The sequence below is a fragment of the Nannospalax galili genome, unplaced genomic scaffold (assembly GCF_000622305.1).
Source record: "Nannospalax galili isolate Female #2095 unplaced genomic scaffold, S.galili_v1.0 scaffold788, whole genome shotgun sequence".
NCBI classification, from domain to species: Eukaryota; Metazoa; Chordata; class Mammalia; order Rodentia; family Spalacidae; genus Nannospalax; species Nannospalax galili.
Window position 1 is genome coordinate 1,761,958 of NW_008359996.1, and position 19,327 is coordinate 1,781,284.

General features: G+C 48.5%; 2 protein-coding genes across 7 annotated transcripts in view; both read right to left on the minus strand.

Annotated features, from left to right (window-relative positions):
* Nucleotides 1-5,351: 5,351 nt before the first annotated feature.
* Nucleotides 5,352-9,436, minus strand: Cdipt (CDP-diacylglycerol--inositol 3-phosphatidyltransferase). 4 transcript variants are annotated; one of them, XM_008823871.3, is made up of 7 exons: nucleotides 9,305-9,436; nucleotides 8,983-9,088; nucleotides 8,555-8,689; nucleotides 7,568-7,721; nucleotides 6,936-7,017; nucleotides 6,495-6,576; nucleotides 5,352-6,370 (listed from the first exon to the last, which is right to left on the minus strand). In XM_008823871.3, exons 3-7 carry the CDS (start codon nucleotides 8,646-8,648, stop codon nucleotides 6,225-6,227), a joined length of 558 nt encoding a protein of 185 aa, XP_008822093.1. In that variant the 5' UTR covers nucleotides 8,649-8,689; nucleotides 8,983-9,088; nucleotides 9,305-9,436; the 3' UTR covers nucleotides 5,352-6,224. The 4 variants fall into 4 exon arrangements, with proteins under 4 accessions (XP_008822093.1, XP_008822092.1, XP_029414926.1 ...); XM_008823870.3 differs by having other exon boundaries at nucleotides 8,785-9,088; XM_029559066.1 differs by lacking the exons at nucleotides 6,495-6,576; nucleotides 9,305-9,436 and having other exon boundaries at nucleotides 8,785-9,232.
* An 8,648-nt stretch (nucleotides 9,437-18,084) lies between these two features.
* Nucleotides 18,085-19,327, minus strand: part of Sez6l2 (seizure related 6 homolog like 2) — a 22,129-nt gene continuing 20,886 nt past the window's right edge. For all 3 annotated transcript variants that reach the window (XM_008823876.3, XM_008823877.3, XM_008823875.3), the window contains one exon: nucleotides 18,085-18,658. In XM_008823876.3, coding sequence (XP_008822098.1) covers nucleotides 18,629-18,658 — 30 coding nt within the window. In that variant the 3' untranslated portion in view covers nucleotides 18,085-18,628. The remainder of the gene's footprint in view (nucleotides 18,659-19,327) is intronic.

Sequence of the window (19,327 nt, forward strand, 5' to 3'; positions counted from 1 at the left end):
CAAGCAGTCACATGTTTGTTCCTGTAGGTCGGCAAGCAAGAAGTTCTAGAAGCCAGATAAGCAGTCACAACTGGAGCCTCTCAGGACTATATGGATGTGTTCCTCAGCTCTTCCTGGAACTTCTGGCCCTTATATTTTTAATTTTATACATATAAGTGTATTGCCTGCATGTATATAGGTGCACCCGATGCCCATGGAAGTCAGAAGAGGGTGTCAGATCCTCTGGAAATGGAGTTATGGATGGTGGTTAGCCACCATGTGAGTACTGGGAATTGATCCCAGGTCCTCTGCAAGAGCAACCAGTGCCCTTAACTGCTGAGCAATCTCTCCAGCCTCCCTTTTTCTTCTTTAAAGATAGGGTCTGATCTTGGAATTCACAATCCTCCTGCCTCAGCATCCATGGCACTCAGATCACTGGCATGTGCCACCAGCTGCATGTCCCCCCTTAAACCAACTCCCTCCTTCCTTCCGTGTGACCCCAGACCAGTTGCTTATTGCTGGGGGACACCCCAGCATGTGACCAGGCTCATGTTAGATTCCAGCCACAAACCAGGGAGACCTCTTTCCTCTGACTGTGCGTCTCTGTCTTATTTGAGATCCCCTCCCTTCAGAACTATTCACACCTCCTCTCTTCTTACCCTCCTCCTCCCCTGCCCACTTTTTCTCACCTCTTTGAAAAAATAGAAGCAAATTGGGCAGGAAGGCTCTCTCCTTTCCAGCAGCAGATCACCAAATTGTGGGTATCTGGACTCTGTCGTCACTACTGTGCCCACCAAGGACTCTCCTCGTGGGCCCCAGGTCCCACCCAGCCTTTCCTGAGAGCAGACTCCTAGCACATCTCTTGTCCCTTCTGCACTAGCAGCTTCTTCCTCTCTTAGGCCCTTGTCATCAATCCTTGAACTTGTTCTACGCTATGCTACATAAACAGGTTAAACACATTTCCTGTTAAGAGCTTAAGGACCTGAGTTTGGATCCCAAGCACCCATGTAAAAAGGCATACATAGCAGTACTGCTATAAACCTGTTGTGAATGGAGACAGGAGGGTTGCTGGGGCTTGCTGGCCAGCCAACCTCGCCAGAAAACCTGAACTCTTAGATAGTGAGAGACCCCGCCTCAAGGGAATAGGTAGAGTGCAATAGAGCAGGACATTTGATGTCCTCCTCTGACCGCCACACACAAGTGCACCATGCATACTGCCCCTCACAAAACCCAAAAATACTGAGTCCTGCATGCCTTCCTGTCCTACATCTCCTTTTTCCTTCCCTGAGAGCTTTCTCCAGAGTTTCTCTGTGGTCGTTAGTACTTCACTGTCCCAGTTAGAATCTGATTCCTCTTTGTGGAAATGGTTGCAATAGGCTCATCAGTGCTGTTCATGAAACTCCATCTGCTTTTGTCTGCCCTAGCCTGTCATTTAGTATGAGTGACCTCTTTCTACACTGGACTCTCATGACCATATACTGTAGTTTTTTTCTGCCTCATGGCTGTTCCCTTGGCTTCTTTGACCAGCACTCGCTCACACAGCCCTCAGTGGCAGGTCCCACTAAACTCTTTTCTCCTACCTACGTTCTTAGCCGCTCCCATGGCACTCGACGGTAACAGTGGTTTCAAAATTCATTTCTCCAGCCTTGCCCTTCACCTGACCTCTTGATTCATTTCCAGCTGATGACGTCATGTCTCCACATGGATGCATGGTACCCATTAGTTTGCCCATGTGACTCATTCTAGCCAATGAAATGCAGGGGAAACGACAATCTCTATACTTTTCCATGTAAAAGGGTGACCAGTAATATTTCCCATCAGCCTGCATCCCAGACGGAAAATACTTTGAGGAGAGGCTCATATAAATCATTATAGGCAGACAGCAGGAACAAGAAATGTGTTTGCTGTATGAAGCAACTGAGACTTGGGGTGGGGGTTGTTAACCTAGCCTGGTCTGATGATTGCATGCGCTCCATGGGATTGTTGGATCTAACTCCCAATTGTATCCCTGAAGGTGGGCCCAGCAGAGATAGCAAGGTAGGGAGACAGGTATACCTTGGTGATAGGAAATACAGTGAAGTCCCTGCTTACACACAAGGCAGATCCCAAGTCAGTTACCAAATTTACCCACAAATTACCCACAGTATGATCCCTGAAGTTCTACATAGCTTGGATGGCTTTTCTTTGGCTGAATACCAAAGTCACTAGTTTAAGGAGCCTCTACTAAGATAAATTTAGGGGGTGGAGGACAGGGTCTCAAGTAGTCCAGGCTGTCCTCCCAAACTACAATCCTCCTGCCTCTGCCTCCTGAGTGCTGGGGTTACAGGCCTGCACCACCATGCCTTAGAAACTTCCTATTACTGTATGACTTGAGAGTGCTCAAGGGAACAGTTGACTTGGGGTGCCCATCTCCTGCCCTCTCCAAGGCACAACCACAGTGTGGAGTGAACCACTGAAGTGTCTTGCATGGGAATTATTCACTCAGTCTGAACTTCAGGAAGTTAGTACAATCTCCCTATGTATCTGTCTGGGATTGGTTCCTGAATCCCCCATAGAACCTAAAACCTGTGTGTGCTCATAAAAAAAATGGTGTAGTATTTGCATATACCCCACACACCTCCTCCTACTTCAGATCATGTCTGTGTTACCTAAAATGCCTAATACAATGCAGCTGCTATGGAAATGGTATACTATACTGTATCATTTAGGAAATAATGACAAGAAGAAAAGTCTGTACATTTTTGTCTTTTTGAAAGAGGGTCTCCCTGTAGCCCCAGCTGGCCTGAACTGTATAGAGCAGACTGGCCTTGAACTCAAGAGATCCACCAGCCTCTGCCTCTCAAGTGCTAGGACTAAAGGCATGTGCCAACCACACCTGGAGAGATGCGATTTCTTTTCCAAATATTTTCAATCTGATTGGTCAAAACCCTGGAGAATCTCTTAAGACAGAGGGCTGACCAAACTGCACATATACAATATGACTCCAGATCCAAATTCCAGACAGTCCGCACTCCCCACCTCCAGGTCAAAGGTCCTGTGCTCTACAGTCCTCCTGAGTTCAGTCCAGCTGATGGATGGGAAACCAAAGGCTAAAGTTACTGCACTAACTTGGGCCTTACCCTTAAGGGGCATCCTCCCGCACACATGCTTCCATGCTGAGTTAGCCCTCAGGTGCAGGACCTCAGGTGCAGCATTCATTTTGGGTAGAAAGTGTTCACAATTTCCCCCCACTCTTCTGTGAAAATCATGCAGAGCTTAACAGTATAAAGAGGCTGTGATGTTACAGCCAGAGCCCCAGAGCCAGTAAGGGATGTGGGAAGCAGGACACCAAAGGGTTCCCTGCTTTGAGGCTATTTCAGTACTCAGAGGACCCATTTAGCTGGTACGGTTAGTTTCAGATGAGTCCTTGGGATGAACACCTTATCCCATCTCTCACCTCCACTGAAGTAAACCAAGCAGGGGGAGGCTGGACCATCTGAATTGTGCTCAACTTTATGTAGGTTAAAATCTTCCTCAAGAGGGCGGGAGAGAAAGCTCAGTGGTTAAGAGCACTGGCTGCTCTTGCAGAGGACCCAGTTTCAGTTCTCAGCATCCACATGGTGGCTAACAACTCTCTGTAACTCCAGTTCCGGGGACCTGACACCCTCTTCTGGCCTCCATGTGCATTACACACATGTAGTGCTCTCACTCATAGGCAAAACACTTATACACATAAATCTTCCTCAAGCACCAATGTGTCTGCCACTGCCCTTCAAGGCCCATCCTACATGTGCCTCCAAAAAGAAGCTGGATGAATTACTAGCAGCATTTGGCTGTAGCAGGACCTGACATCAGGAACAAAGGGTGTCCCATGCATTAGGAATCTGCTGCTGATATGGAACTGTTTCGTGTGGTCAAAACACAGAGGACAGGCTCTGGAGGATCAATACATTAACAGGATAGCCATCTCTTAGCAGTTAAGAGCACTGGCTGCACTTGCAGGGGACCCTGGTTCGAATTCCAGCACCTACCTGGTGGCTAACAACCATCAGTAACTCCTGTTCCAGAGGATCTGACGCCCTTTTCTGACCTCTGCAGTCATTGCACAACACAGGTACGCACAGGCAATAAATTCAATACACATATTTTTTAAAAACCCACTACTTAAAAAAACAGGATAGCCATTGCATACACAAAGAAGCATGGTTGGGAGATGAAGTGAGATAATTTAGGGAAAAAGCACTTAGAGAAGTGGCAGCTCATATATAAAGTGAGATTTTTTTTTTTGGTCTTTTTGAGACAGGGTCTCCCTGTAGCCCCAGCTGTCCTGGAACTCACTATGTAGACCAGGCTGGCCTTGAACTCACAGAGATCCACCTGCCTCTGCCTCCCAAGTGCTGGGATTAAAGGCGCGTACCACCATGCCCGGCCAAAGTGAGATTTTAAAGGGAAATAAAAAGGCCTACTGTCCTACTGGGCTCCTTAGGCTGCCCAGCTGGCTATGCCTCAACTCTCAGCAGCTCCCTACACCCCACCACTTAGTGTTCCAGCCACATGGATAGAGATCTATTTCATATCTTAATTGCCCAGGTACTCTCTGGACCCCGCCTTTGAGGCTGTTTGCTCATCTAAGAGCAGTAACTCTTCCCTCCTCAGTTCCTACCACCTATCTAACATATATAATATCTAGGCGTAGTGGTGCATACTCAGCATTCAAGAGGCTGAAGCAAACTGAGTTTAAGGCCAGTCTGGGCTACATAGTAAGTTAACCCAGTCTCCCAAAACCCAAAAATCACATATGATTGTCAGGAATCCTGGACATAAGTTGAGTGACGTAGCCAAGCTATTTTAAGGATGGAGGAGTAATGTCTGCTAACAACCCTACACAGAGTGGGATCTAGCATACTGCAAGCTCAATACAGTTTAAGAAGAAAGTACGCTGGCCAGGCATGGTGGCGCACACCTTTAGTCCCAGCACTTGAGAGGCAGAAGCAGGCAGATCTCTGTGAGATCAAGGCCTGCCTGGTTTACACAGCAGTTCCAGGCCAGCTGGGACTACAGGGAGACCATGTCTCAAAACACACACAAAAAAAACCAATTAAAACTGGGTGGACATGGTGCTGTACACCTGTAATCCCAGCAGTCATGAGGCAAAGACAGAAAGATTAGGAGTTTGAGATCAGTGTGGGTTACATAAGGCCATTTCAAAACACTAAAGAAATTTATCTTGTTAATGTATATGTATGCCTGTACACCAGCATTTGAAGGCTGAAGCAGGAGATCAGAAGTTCTAGGCCAGCAAGCAAGATCTTGCCTTTTTAAAAAACAAAAAACAAAAGAATGCAAAGAAATATGCTATGGGTGGTCTAAGGACCACGGTCCAAGACAACTCATCTTTTCAGGACTATTTATTACGCAGTTACCATATGCCAGGCTTGTTTTCACTCTAGGCAAAGAGACAGGAAGGAGAAATGTCTGCTCTCATGGAATTTACATTCTAGTGGGGACAGAAAATATCAAGGGTAAAAATGAAAGTGGCCAGCCAGGGGCATAAAGCAGGTGGCGGAGGATGCTCATGACTCGAAGAGAAGACATGGCCTCTCTCTAGTGGCTGTGGAATGACTGGGGAGCCAGCCAGCTACCGCAGAAAAAGTATCCAAGTGGACCTTGCTTTTTTTCCAGCTCTCTTTAACCCTAGGCCTGCATCTAAGAATGTCTCAAAGTAAACAGAGTCCAAGAAGAGTGAAGCGCCCTCCTTTATTGTAGAAGCTTCCAGAGCTAGAGGTGACAGGATAGAGGAGACTTCCATAGGGAAGGATCTAGCTGGCCCCTTCCCTCCCAGGTCTGTTGCCCAGGCTTCCTCTGGTCAAGGGTAGGGGTCTGACTCCCCTGGCCTTTGGGAACACTGGCACCTACACATTACCCTCCCTCATGTGTCCCTAAAATCTCAGGCCAGGGCTGAGCCAGCAGGATGTGTGGCAACGCTCAGTTCTCAGACAGGCCTCCTGGAGCACCAGCTAGATAGGTGGGGCCTCTGAGCACCCTTTCCTGCTTTGCAGTGCCAGGTCCTTGAGGTCTAAGATGTAGGTCTGGTCCTCAGGATTAGAGAGATGAGACAATACTGACAGAGGCAGACCCCCATCCTAACAAGGTTGGAGAACACATGAAAAAGATAAGATACTGGGGCCTCCTAGGAGGAGAGGAGCCATGTAGCACAATGAGACACCCAGGGCAGGTGGCAGCTGGCAGCTGGGGTCTGGAGAGGATCACTTCTTCTTGGCACGATCTGCTGCATCCAGGGCAGCCATGTTGCGTGCAGCTGTGACGAGGTGGATGACACTGATGATAGACTTGAGCAAGGCAATCGGGGCTGTGATCCAGAGGCCCATTCGGAAAAGCCCCACAGAGCCAACTATGGGGAGGCAGAAAGAATGGGAACAGGTCTATTACCTCTATTAGGGGTGCGATGTCTGAGACCTTTCCCCGGGGAAGGGCAGGATGGAACCCCTCTCCCCACACACCCTTTCTTTTCCTACCTAGTGGTCCCTCGGAGAAATTGAACAGGTACAGGAGGCAGTAGAAGAGCTCATTCCCAGCACAGAGGGTGAACAGAGCAGGCTGCATACAACACAAAGGCTGCCTCAGGGGCAGGGCTGTGTACCGCCCATAGCTCACAAGGACCTCTGCCGCTAGCAGGGTGGTGTTCCTCAGCTGCCACGCCACAAGTTAAAATCCACACACTGCATACTTCTTAGCTTCTCTCACTCTCCAGCCAAAGTTCCTCCCATTACCCAGGGAGCCTTATTCCCACTACTGCTGGGAGGATGCACACAGGCCTTCCCACCGCTTCTCCATCATGCTTCAGGCCCAAGGACCCCTCCTGTCCAGATGGCTGTGACCACTTTCTGTCCTGACTAAGGTTCAGCCTAGGATTTCCCATCTGCTGAGCAAGGAGGGGAAGGGCAGGAAGTGCTCACCCTAGAGGTGTAGTAGATCTGAAGCACGGGATTCCCAGACAGGTCAATCATCTTATGACTCTCACTGCCTCGAACCACAGAACTTGGGGAGAAAATCATGGAAATTAATGAGCTTTCGTTGTCACAACATCCATCTAATCCTCTCATCAACCCTAAGGGGTTACTGGGTATCAGTGGTGGGTACTGCATTGCCCCTACTGTACAGGGAGACTGGTGTGAAACAGAAGTGTATATCTTGCTCAAAGCCATAGGTGGGGCAGGGGGAGAATTCAAATGCCCTACCCCAAAGCCCACAGGGCTTCTTCCCTCATTTGGAATCCTAACATATTCAGCCAGACCTGTGCTAGAAACTGTTTAATTCACCTGTAAATGTGACAAGCACATTCAGAGACACAGGGCTGACTTGGGGTCCTTAAGAAAGTAAAGTTAAAAGAGACCTCTGCTAGGAGTATGCTAAGACAGGAAGCATGAATTTGAGACCTGTCTGAACAGAGGAAGTTCCAAGCCAGCCTTGATCTACAAAGTGAGACCAAAAAAAAAAAAAAAAAAAGACACCTCCCAACAGCCTGGAGCCAGCCCTCCCCCTCGTTGCAACATCCTCAGTTGAGCAGCACCCCAGCACTGAAGCAGACCTGTGCAGGTGCAGCCAGTGACTGGCCACATCCAAGCTCATGCTGAGCTGGAAGAGAAGGGTGGCTCGAGGGTATAGCAGAGCCAGGTTGACCAAGAGACACATGGTAGCGCAGCGATCCGTCAGCATGTCCAGCATGGCCCCAAACCGGGTTCCTGAAAAATTAGGTGGAAAGGGACTGTTGAGTGCAGTCGTTCAATGACAAGTGCCCATATTGGGTCTATTACTCTGAGGCGGAATCTGAAAAAGGTTGAAAATGTCTACCACCCCTGCCTGAGGAGGAAAACAAGCTGCCATCAGTGGAGTGTGAGGCCACTGGACAAGGGTTACCATGACAAGGAATGAGCAGAACCAGGCGTGGCAGGATGATGCTGAGGATAGGAAAGCTCCATCTTCAACTCCTATACCCCAGAACCAAGGGCAAGCAGCCCTGACTTCTTAGAAGTTCTAGAGGAGCGTCTGGGAACTCATTAATGAATTAGCTCTCTAGACACCACGGCTTCCTCCATCCAGCTCCAATTGTATTCTTGAGTCGCTGTTGTCTGTGCCCAGCACACAGTAAACACTTGTTGAATGGAATTTTATTATTTACTCTTATTTTCCGAGTCTTGCTGTGCAGCCCTGGCTCACCCGGTATTTGATACGCAACCTAAGCTGTCCTCTGACCTGGAGCAATCTTTCTGCCTCAGCCTTTCACGCTGGGATTGTGGGTTTGCCGCACCACGCCCGACTTGAGTGGAATTTTATCCAGGGGGTTGGCTAGCCTTCCCACTGCAGTGTCCAGTCCTGCTCTTCCAGACCCTGGGATTCACATGCAGTGAATCCCTTGCAAGAGCAAGCTTAAAACCCCGTGCTACAATCCCAGGCTATTCGGTTTTGTTTTCTTATAGCAAGGGATGAAAGAGCCCTCCGATTCAGGTTCCGAGAAAGCAGGGAGAGGCCAAGAGCATGCTGGGCCTCCAGAGAGATGGTAGGGAGGTGTCGTCACCTTGATTAAGGGCTCGGGCAGCGTGTCCATCGAAAGCGTCCAGAAGCCCGCTGAGCAGATAGAAAAAGGAGGCCGTGAAGGGGCAGTGGGGCATGAAGTAGAAGGAAATGATGGCGAAGACAATCCGGGCATAACCTTGGGAAGGGACAGGAGAGACAGGAAGCGTGATGGGAGGGCCTACCCAAGTCCCTCGCCCCCTGGTTAGTCCCGGGGCTGCAGGCAGCACTCACCGATGAGGTTAGGCACGAACAGGAAGATATTTTCCTCCGGCATCGCGGCGACGCCCCCCCAGTCGCCCCGGCCCTGCAGGGACCCAGTCCCACCTCTTCGCCTCACCCTTCAGCCTGGGGCATCGGCCGCTCGGCCTGAGCTCAGGGCCCAGCTCCGCCCGCCCGCCCCCGATGCTACAGCTTGGCGCGGGCGCACACCTGGCCTGCGGGTGGGCAGGTGCTGCGGCCTGCAGCGGAGACCCCTGCTGCTCCAGCGGAGGGCGGCTTCCCGGGGCCTAGTCTTCTGCCCGTGCGGTAAAAACAACTGGAGGAAGGCGAAGACGGCTTTTAAACATAAATAAATAAATAAAATAAACCCTGGCTGCAGCCCCCTTAAGACCTGCCCGCTTCCTTTTCCTGCCTCCGCCCCTTTGCATCGGCTTGTACCAACGCACTTAGGGAGGAGAGGGAGCGAGCAGCAGAAGGACGACCTGAAAAGGGGGCGCAGAAGAGGAGCCCTAAAAGAAAATCTGTACTTTACTTCTGACTGAGGGTGTAAACTCCCGGAGACAAAGATGAGGCAGTAAGAGTCCGCCCTGCTGAGCCTGCGCCTCCCCGAGAGCCAAGGTAACTTAGTACAGCCCACATCTTCTTCCCGGGCTGAGGCTCCGGCTTCTAGAGCTCTCCCTGCTCCGCGGGGGAAGAGGCGGCTAGAGAGGTTCGGGTGGCTGCTGCTCGCTTCTAGCGCCACCCTGGGGGTGGGAGGATTAGAGCCCAGGTTCCCCCTCTACATCATCTCCCAAAGGTCTCCATCTCGGAAGCCTGGGGTCACCGCCTCCTAGGAGGATGGAGGAGCAAAGGAGGCACGCCAGCAATCACTCTCCTCTTTAATTCTAGAACCTCTAGTCTCCTAGCAACAGGGTGTAGAACCTCCGGAAACATTTAGGTCTTTTTAGCAACCCAGAGCAGCGCCTGCCTGACTCTCCCCTCTTCCAACCTTTCTCCCCAACTCCCGACTTCCCATCCCCTGAGGCCCATGATAGAGTCCCCTTTAGACCTCTTCGTCTCCCCTCCTGCCGAGTAACCCAAGATTTCAATCTGTCACCCAGGTCCAGAGCAACAAGTTGGCTGGCTGCCTTGGCTTAGGAAGGGCTTTGGCAGGGAAGAAGAAAGAAGAGCTCTGGGGGCAATTGGGGAAGACGTTATTGATAGATGGGAATGTTGGAGAGAGCGAGCGGGTGGTGGAGAGCACGAGCGGATGGAGGAGGCACCGAGGCACAGATGGAATTCTCAGCCCTGGGATACAGATTTATTTTGCATGGGGCACCTTTCCCTCAGGGAAGGGAAAGATGGGAAGGGGAGGGGAGGGGAGGATGGGATGGGATGTCAGGGAAAAGAAAGATGTCGGCCCACGGGTTGTGAGCTGGGACTTTATATATGGGGGCTCAGGGTGCAGAAGACGGGGAGTATTGGGGATAAATCAAGCAGTGGGAAGCTCCCTTCAGTCTGCCAGGTGGGATTAGGGTCTGGAAGTGTTTACTTTTTCTCTCTTAAGATAAGAGAAAAGCTTGTTGTGATAAACAGCTTCTAAAATCTCTGGTTAACAGGTAGAATCTGCTTATCCTATCTTTGGAGATCAGAGGAGAGGCAGGCTGCTTCTCAGCAGAGTTTGTTTCCCTTGACTCCAAAGGTCAAGGTGAGGTCCCTGTTGGGGAGGGGGAAAACTGCTGCTGTTTGGAACCCTAACAGTTATCACGAGAGCCCCTCCCCCAAATTGTTGAAAAACTAGCAGCCCTCTTCAGGGAGAGAGCTGAAGCAGTGGGGTGTTTTATCCAAAGGCATGGACTGCATCTGGGCTTGGGGAATGGCCTGAAATGGGGGTCTAAGGGAAGGGGGCTGCTTGGCTTCTCAGTCTAACACGAACTTTGACTTCCAGAGGAGGTATGGCATCCACACCTGACAGGAATGAGGAAAAAAAGGGCGGCTGGCCATCCCAAGCTGCAGCTTCCTTGAGTGGAAGAGGGCCGGTGAGCACTGGAGGGTGACCGAGATGCCAGTGTGAATGGAATGTCTCCTAGGCAGGGGTGCCCATCTGGGTGTGAACTACAAATTGAGACAGCCTGGCTCTTTTTTTGTCTTTTTGAGACAGGGTCTCCCTGTAGCTCCAGCTGTCCTGGAACTCACTATGTAGACCAGGCTGGCCTTGAAGTCACAGAGATGGAATTAAAGGCGTGCGCCACCATGCCCAGCAGCCTTGCTCTTTAACCCTGAGGCCCCGTGGACTGCTCTCTCTTCCAGCCAAATCTCACTCCTCCACTTTCCTATACCAGATTCAACAGCCCACAGAGCCTGCAACCAGTGACTCCAAAACTGGGCGGTGTAGATGCTTGGGAGTTTCCAGGCTAGTTTTTCTGATTTTTCCTTTCCATAAGGTCTCAATATCCTGTTCTGAGGAATTCCTAACCCGGATCAGCACAGAACTTACAAATGAGGCCCTGTTTATCGCTCATTCCCACACAAGCCCTGCTCCCACCAAGGAAAAACAGATGAAAGACCAAGGGACTCAGATATCCAGACACTGTGAACCCCTCCCCGACTGTATCTAGAGACCAGTCACCAGTCCCTAACCCCCTTCCAGTCACAAATGACCGCCCCCAGAAATCTACCCTCTTCCTCTGCCAACCTAGGCACAGTGCCCCTACCCTCCAAACTAGTCCCCACTCATCAGTGCTGGCCCCTGTCTGCTCTAGCCACATCTCTTTCTTGCCATGGGGACAGTCATTTCTCTAACTGGGGCCTCTGCTTCCAGTGTTCTTCACCAAGACCTGAGGCACAGACACCCGGTGAGTGAGGCTTTGTCCTGGGAGAAGGATAAGGAGCCTGGAGGGGAAAGAACAAGGGTTTGACAGCATGCCAACAGGGTAGGGGGATTTTTGAACCATGCAGTTCTATTTTGTTCTTCCTGGTCCTGGAGTTAAGTATTCTCAGCCTCTGCCTTTTTTTTCCCCTGCCATCTCCAGCTCTGACAGATACCGCAGCCACACCAAGGCACACCTTCTGCCATCCCTTCAAGAAAAGGTACATAAAGTCATTTACTTTCAACCAGACATTTCCAGTTTGTACTATATGCTATTGTCTGTGTTAGGAGTTTGGGACACAGATGTGCTTAATATAGACTCAGCCCTTGAAGAATTCAGTTATTATTATTTGAGAGAGTCTCACTATGTGGTTCTGGCTGGCCTAGAACTTGCTATGTAGACCAGGCTGGCCTTGAAATCACAGCGATCCTCCTGCCTCTGCCTCCCGAGTGCTGGAATTAAAGGTGTGCATGATCACGACCAGCAGAATTCAATTTAGAATAAGGACCAGGTAAGTTAATAGCCCATTACAATATAATATTGATTCATGTCTACATAAGAGGGAGCAATAGGACTTTTTATCCCAGCCTCAGTTGGGCTATTGAAAGAAAGGAATCATTGAACTTCCTGAAGAAGATGCTGATACAAATATTCCAAGCAGTAGTGATTGGGTGATCAAAGGCAGATAGATGTGTCTTAGTAAAGTGAGTGTGCTCCAGGACTGGGAGAGGGCAGGCCCCAAAGCAGTTTAACTGCTGGAGTGGCAGGCAAGGTAGAGAACTAACCAAGAGAAACGTCCTATCCCGGCATAGCGGTGTATGCTTCCAGCACTCAGGAGGCTGAAGCAGAAGAGTGCAAGTTTGAAGCCAGTGTGGGCTATGTGTGAGGGAGGGAGAGAGGGGGAGGGGGGAGGAGGATGCGCTTGGTCTAGGTATAGTGCTGCAGTATCGCTGCAGTACTGTTGTGAAACTTGCTCCTGTCCTCTTCAGCAGTAGCACCTGTTCCGCTGCATACACAGCTGGCTCATTTATCTTAACTACAGACCAGGTTCTATTATATGAATAGATTGCATTTTGTTTAGCTATCTTCCTTTTGATGGATTTATGGAATAGTTTGCAAAGTTTTGCTGTTATTAAAATGACACAGAATCATTGTGAACACTTCCTTCTATGGATCTGGATTTTTGGGTAATAGAAAATTACTCCTCTGTAGTATCTGTTGTTATTTAAAAAATTGAAATATTTGAAATGCTCAAAGTGCAGAGACCAGTGTAACAATGCCTAGCTGTAGCACATGCTAATATTGGTTCTAGTATCTTTAAGTTGTTAAATTGTCATCCTATTCAATAAATGACTAACTGAGCAGTTTTTCTGGGGCTGTTCTAAGTTAGTGTCTCACTGAATAAGAATTATTAATGATAAAATTGCCTCAAAAGCATGTAGCCTTTTCAAGAGAAAGATATTTTGGGAAAGCTAGTCAGATTTTGAAAAACAGATAATGTGGGCTTACCTCCCAGATACGACCTGTGAATAAAGCACCAGGTAGACTCGGCCAACTTTTCTTTTAGATTTTTTTCATGTCTTTCTTAGTAGAATTTAATAAAATGAAACAGGAGGAGGAATCATCAAAGGTTAAGAATAATAGGCCTGGAAGAATTGTGAGGAACCTGCACAGAGTCATCTCTCATATTGGATCCCTCACTTGGCTCTGGAGCTGACAAGATGAGACCACATTCAGGAAGTCATCTCAAGCCAATTTCGGGACTGGGGTGGACTTGTGATAAATCAGACCTGTAACCACACGTGACAGTAGGCAAGCCAAGGGAAGGAGAAGAAAGGAACGAGTTCAGGGTTCAGCTTACTTTGCCAAACTATGAGAAATAGAATTCTCTAAAGATAATAAATTAGTTAATTAATTTGGGACTTGGGGAGGTGTGATAGTAGTAGTCAGCATTTGAAGTTTTATTGAGACATCTCATTTTTCCTTTGGGGAAATAAAACTGAAGGAGGATTCTGTTTCTTGGTTCACATGCCTGTGGCCTGCAGCCCTCTGCTAGGAGCAAACACATGGGTCCAGTTGCATCATAATCCCACCATTTCTGGAAAAATGTGATCATTTAGAGGGCAGCTTGAACAAGCTTTAGAAGTGTGATCTCAATACCTAGAAGTAAAGTCTCCATATTCCTACCTTGAATTTTTGTTGTTGCTGCTGCTGTTATTGCCTTCTTTGTTTTTGAGACAGGGTTTCACTATGTAGCCTCAACTGGCCTGGAACTCACTATGTAGACCAGGCTGATTTTGAAACCTTGAACTAACAGAGATCCCCCTGCCTCTGCCTCCCAAGTGCTAAGATTAAAAGCATGTGCCACTATGCTGTCCTTTCCTTACTTTTTTGTTGTTGTTGTTTTGTTTTTTGTCTTTTTGAGACAGGGTCTCCCTATAGCCCCAGCTGTCCTGGAACTCACTATGTAGACTAGGCTGGCCTTGAACTCACAGAGATCCGCCTGCCTCTGCCTCCAGAGTGCTGGGATTAAAGGCGTACGCCACCACACCTGGCTTCTTTCCTTACTTTTAAGAAAGATATTGGAAGTCTGTAGATCTTTGAATTGCCCCTGGAATTATAGGTGAAAATAACTAATCAAAAAATGTTAGCTGAGGGAGCTGGAGAGATGGCTCAGTGGATGGAGTGCTTGCTGTGCTGCCTATCTCAAAAAACAAAGTGGGGGGGGCTGGAGAGATGGCTCAGTGGTTAAGAGCATTGACTACTCTTGCAGAGGACCTGGGTTCGATTCCCAGTACCCACATGATGGCTAACAACTACCTGTAACTCCAGTTCCTGGGAATCCAATGTCTTCTGACCTCCACTGGAATTGCGTGACACAAGTGCACTTACACATAAATTAAAAATAATAAAAATATTTTTAAAAAGTGGAAGGTTCCTGAGGAATGACACTTGAAGCTGATCTCTTATTTGCACACATGCATCTCCATGCAAACTCCCCTTACACACATCTACACATACAAAAGGGAGGGAGGAAGAGAGAGAAAGAGAAAATCTCACAGGCTGCCTTTCAATTTATGATCCTCCTGCCTCAGCCTCCTGAGTGCTGGGATTGAGACATATATGTACCATCATGCCCAGGCTAATTTTTTTTTTGTATGGACAGTGCTAGGGGACAGAACCCAGGCCTGGGCCCTAGGCATGCCACACTACCCCCACCTAAATTTGTATGTGGTGTACATGCATGTGTATATGCATGCTGTTGTGTGTGGATGCACCCATGTGTGTAAGTACAGTGCACATGTGCGTGTATATGTGGAGGCCAGAGATTGGCACTGGGTGTCTTTCTGAATTGCTCTCCATTTTACATATCAAGGCATGGTATCTCACTTGAACTCAGAGCTCACCAATTCTGGTTGTCTGGCTAGCCAGCATGTCCTGGGAATCCCCTGATTGAGTTATTTCCTCAGCCCAGAGACTCTTTGGAAGTAAAAACAAGGTGTGTATGGTGGCACACACCTGTAATGAAAGCACTTGAGAAGTGAAGGCAGGAGGATCTGGAGTTCACGACCAGCCTTGGTTATATAGTGCATTGGAGGCCAACCTGAGCTACTTGAGAGTCTGCCCAAAAAAAAAAAAAAAAGCCTGGTGCGACAGCTCAGCAAGGTCAAGGTTCTTGCTATGCAAGCTTGATGTCCTGAGTTCAATCCCCAGAACCCATGTAAAGGTAGAAAAAAGAGAACAGATTCCCAAAAGTTGTCCTCTGACCAGCACATGCACACACCTCACACCTCTTTCCCCTCCCCTTTCCCCCCCCTCTCTCTCTCCCTCTCTTGTACATACACACTAATATAGACAAAGAAATGTGAAAAAAATTTAAAAATAGACAAAAAGTTAGATGGAAGATAGATGAGTGGTGTACATGCATATGTATATGCATGCTCTCGTGTGTGGATGACCCATTTGTGTAACTACACTGCACTTGTGCATATATGTGGAGGTCAGAGACTGGCACTGGGTATCTTTCTGAATTGCTCTCCACTTTACATATCAAGGCAAGGTTGGAAGAGTAGCAGGTAAGCAGGTAAATGGGTGGATGGGCGAATGCATTGACTGAACCTATGCTAAGCACTTACTGTGTGCCAACACCATCCTGGAGTACAGCAGTGAGTGAACAAAATAAAGTTCCTGCTTTCAAGAAGCTTAAATGGGGATGAGTGATTCGATGGGAGAGATGAGTGTGGGGGAGCAGGTGGATGAGTGATGGATGGATGAGCAGATGGATGGAGTTGAAGGATGGGTAAGGAATGATGGAAAGCTCTGTGAATGGATAGATGGAGGATATGATGGTACGTACATGGAGAAATGGATTAACGGATCAGTGAGGAGTGGTGGATACATGGAAGGGCAGTATGTGGCTTGTATGGCTGGGTAAAGGGTAGAAGGATAGCATGTCAAGAGCCTCAGCTATAAATATTCAAAAGCACTTACTTTCTTCCAGGGAACACTTCCCAACAACCTGACAAATGGAGGATGAGCAACCCTCTTTGGTGCAGCTCTTGACCTCTTGCCCTCTCCCTCTTTGTCCCTCAGAGAAAGCCTCAAAGCCCTTCTTTTGCAACTAGTTAAACACTTCATCTTTGGCGGGGAGCTCCTGGTCATAAGTAATGCCACCTCTGAAGCCAACAAAGTCTTCTGGAACCATTGCAGGACTCTCCACCCTCCATGGGCAAGCACACCACTGGGAGAAAAGGTTTTAATAAAGAGCCAGGGATCCTCCCCTCACTCAAACTTGGGTAGTACTCTGGTGTGGCTTCTGGAGTTGGGGGTATCCTTTCTTCCCAGAGGTGGATTGAGTACATGTGGGCATGTTACTGGAATCCAGTTGGCAAAGGTGAGTTTATGGATCCAAATCCATTCTCCCAGCCAAACTCTAGCACATTCTGGCTAGGTGTGGCATCCAGGAGGTCCACTCTTACTCCTCAAGAGAGCCTCCTCCATTACCTGGGTGTTGAGGACCCTGAACCACTGCTTCTCCCTCTGTCACAGCCATTACTAGGCAGAAGGCAGTACAGAATGCTTTGTGGAATTTGTGTTTCATTCCCAGTTTTGCCACTTCTTTGGCCCTCTAAGGAAGTCCATTCACACCTCTAAACCTCATTTTCTTTAACTGAAAAGTATGGGAATAAATTGTTCCAGTTTGACAGGGTGCTTAGGAGGGTTAAAAACAACGTAAGCTTGGCGTGGTGGCACATGCTATAATTCTAGCACTCGGTGGGCTGAGGCAGGAAGATTGACTCCAGTTTGTAGTACCAAGCCAGCATAGGCTACAGTAGCACTATCCTGTCTCAAAAACAAAAGAAAGAGAAAAACAAACCATAACATATACAAAGTGCTTCTGAGCATGATGGTATCCACTTAGAGGATCTAGGCAAGCCTGGACTACATAGACCCCTATCTCAAACAAAAGTTAAATACAGAGACTGGCTCAAGTTTACTTAAGCTATTATCAAGGCCAGTTTGTCCAGTAGTCTCCTAAAGTTCAGTCCCTTTTGAGTATTTCAGCATTGTCTCAAACATCCTCAAAATGTTCAAGAATTTTTTTTGGGCTTTTTGAGACAGGGTCTCCTTGTAGTCCCAACTGGCCTGAAACTCACTATGTAGACCAGGCTGGCCTTGAACTTACAGAGATCTGCCAGCCTTTGCTTCCTGAGTGCTGGGATTAAAGGTGTGTACCACCACGCCTGGCCTAAATACACAGTTTTAAGTTAGTAAAATTCAGTTCATTTGAAGGAAAAACTAGACAAATAGGTTATAAATTGAGCTGAGGGTGTAGAATGCCTGCTTATATGTGACTCCCTGGGGTTAATCCTCAGCACCACAAAGAGGACGCAAATTGTTTATAACATAGATGTAACATTATGGAAAAGAAGGGCACCCAAGCTTGGTGACATGTCCAGAAGTTAGGCATGGTGGCACACAATTGTAATCTCAGCACTTGAGAGGCTGAGGCAGACTTCAAATTTAAGACCAGCCTGGGCTACATAGCAAGACCCTGTCTCGAAATAAATTAACAAACAAGTTAAAACAAAATAGAGCCAATAAATAAGCCAAAAGAGATCAGCAGTAGTAAGAACAATCTGGTATACACATGGATACATTCTCAAATGGGGAAAGCTGCTAATGAGGCAAACAGGAAGGTGGCTTTCTCCCCCCCCCCGGGCAAAGGCAAAGGCCCTGTGAAGAGGCAGGTGGTCCCAACTAGTTCTCTACAGGGACAGGGCGGGCCTCAAGCTAGCCCTTTGTACTCCAGGCCAGCACCTGAGACACTGCCCAGTTTTGAGTTTCCATCCCCCCAACCCCATGAACTCCTTTTTTCCAAGACCACTCTCCAGAGTGTTCCCCATCACCCCCTCCAACACACTCCAACCTGTGACCCACTTTCCCACACTCACCAGCTCAGTTACAAGTGGTGATTTTCTGTTTATTGCTCAAAAACAAAAAAATCCAGAAGCAAATAAAGGTGGAGAGATTGTGGGTTGGGGAGATGCAGGAAGGGGGCAGGGCCTTGGCCCAGCTCCCCCTCATCCCTCCTCCTCCTCTTCACCCTCCAAGGCCCAGCAGCAGTCAGGTATCTGAGGGTGGGGTGCCTTCATGGCCAAGGGGAGAGTAGAGCTGTTGGGGGCAGTCCTTGAGAGTAGAGCCCTGGGCTGGAGGGGCCCCGAGTTTTAAGGGGCTAAGTGCCCCTCCCTGGGTCCAGAAGTCAGTAGGGCAGGGGGGTAGGCCCCTTGTTTGGCAACTAAGAAGAGGCAGCTTTGGGTGGCAGGATGCTGGTTTATTTATTCTGGGGTCTCCAGAGCCATCAGAGCCCCCTCATGGGATAGGGAGACTATTTACACAGCAGGGGAAAGGGGAGCCAGGAGCCAGAGACCAGGCCCTATGCTTCTCACTGCTCAGAATGAGGAGATAAGGGGAGGTCCTGGGTCCTGTAGAATTTGACTTGGAGTTCAGATGGAAACTTCATACTCCCGTGTATCCTAAAGACAGAAAGACAGACCAGTTGGCGTGAGATGGAGGTGAAGAGGCATCTGCAAGAAGGGAAAGACCTTATATTTGTGTTGTCTGGTGGCAGAGGCCTATAATCCCAGCTAGAGAGGTAGAGGCAGGAAAATCACAAATTCAAGGTGGCCTGGGCAAAAGAATGAGTTAAATGCCAGCCTGGGCAACTTAGAGACAGTCTAAAAATCAAAATTAAAAAGGTTGGGGGACTGAAGAGATGGCTCAGCAGTTAAAGAGCACCGGCTGCTTTTGCAGAGGACTCAAGTTCTATTCACAGCACCCACGTAGTGGCTAACAACCACCTGTAACTCCAGTTTCAGGGGATCCGCTGCCACCTTTTGACCTCCATGAGCACTGCATGATGCAGGTGCACTTGCATACATGCAGGCATACACTCATACACACAAAAATAAAAATAATGGGCACATGCCTTTAATCCCAGCACTCAGGGGGAAGAGGCAGGCAGATCTCAGTGAGTTCAAGGCCAGCCTGGTCTACATAGTGAGTTCCAGGCCAGCTGGGGTACAGGGAGACCCTGTCTCAAAACGATTTTTTAAAATTTTATTTTGGTCTTTTTGAGACAGGGTCTCCCTGTAGCCCCAGCTGTCCTGGAACTCACTGTGTAGACCAGGCTGGCCTCGAACCCA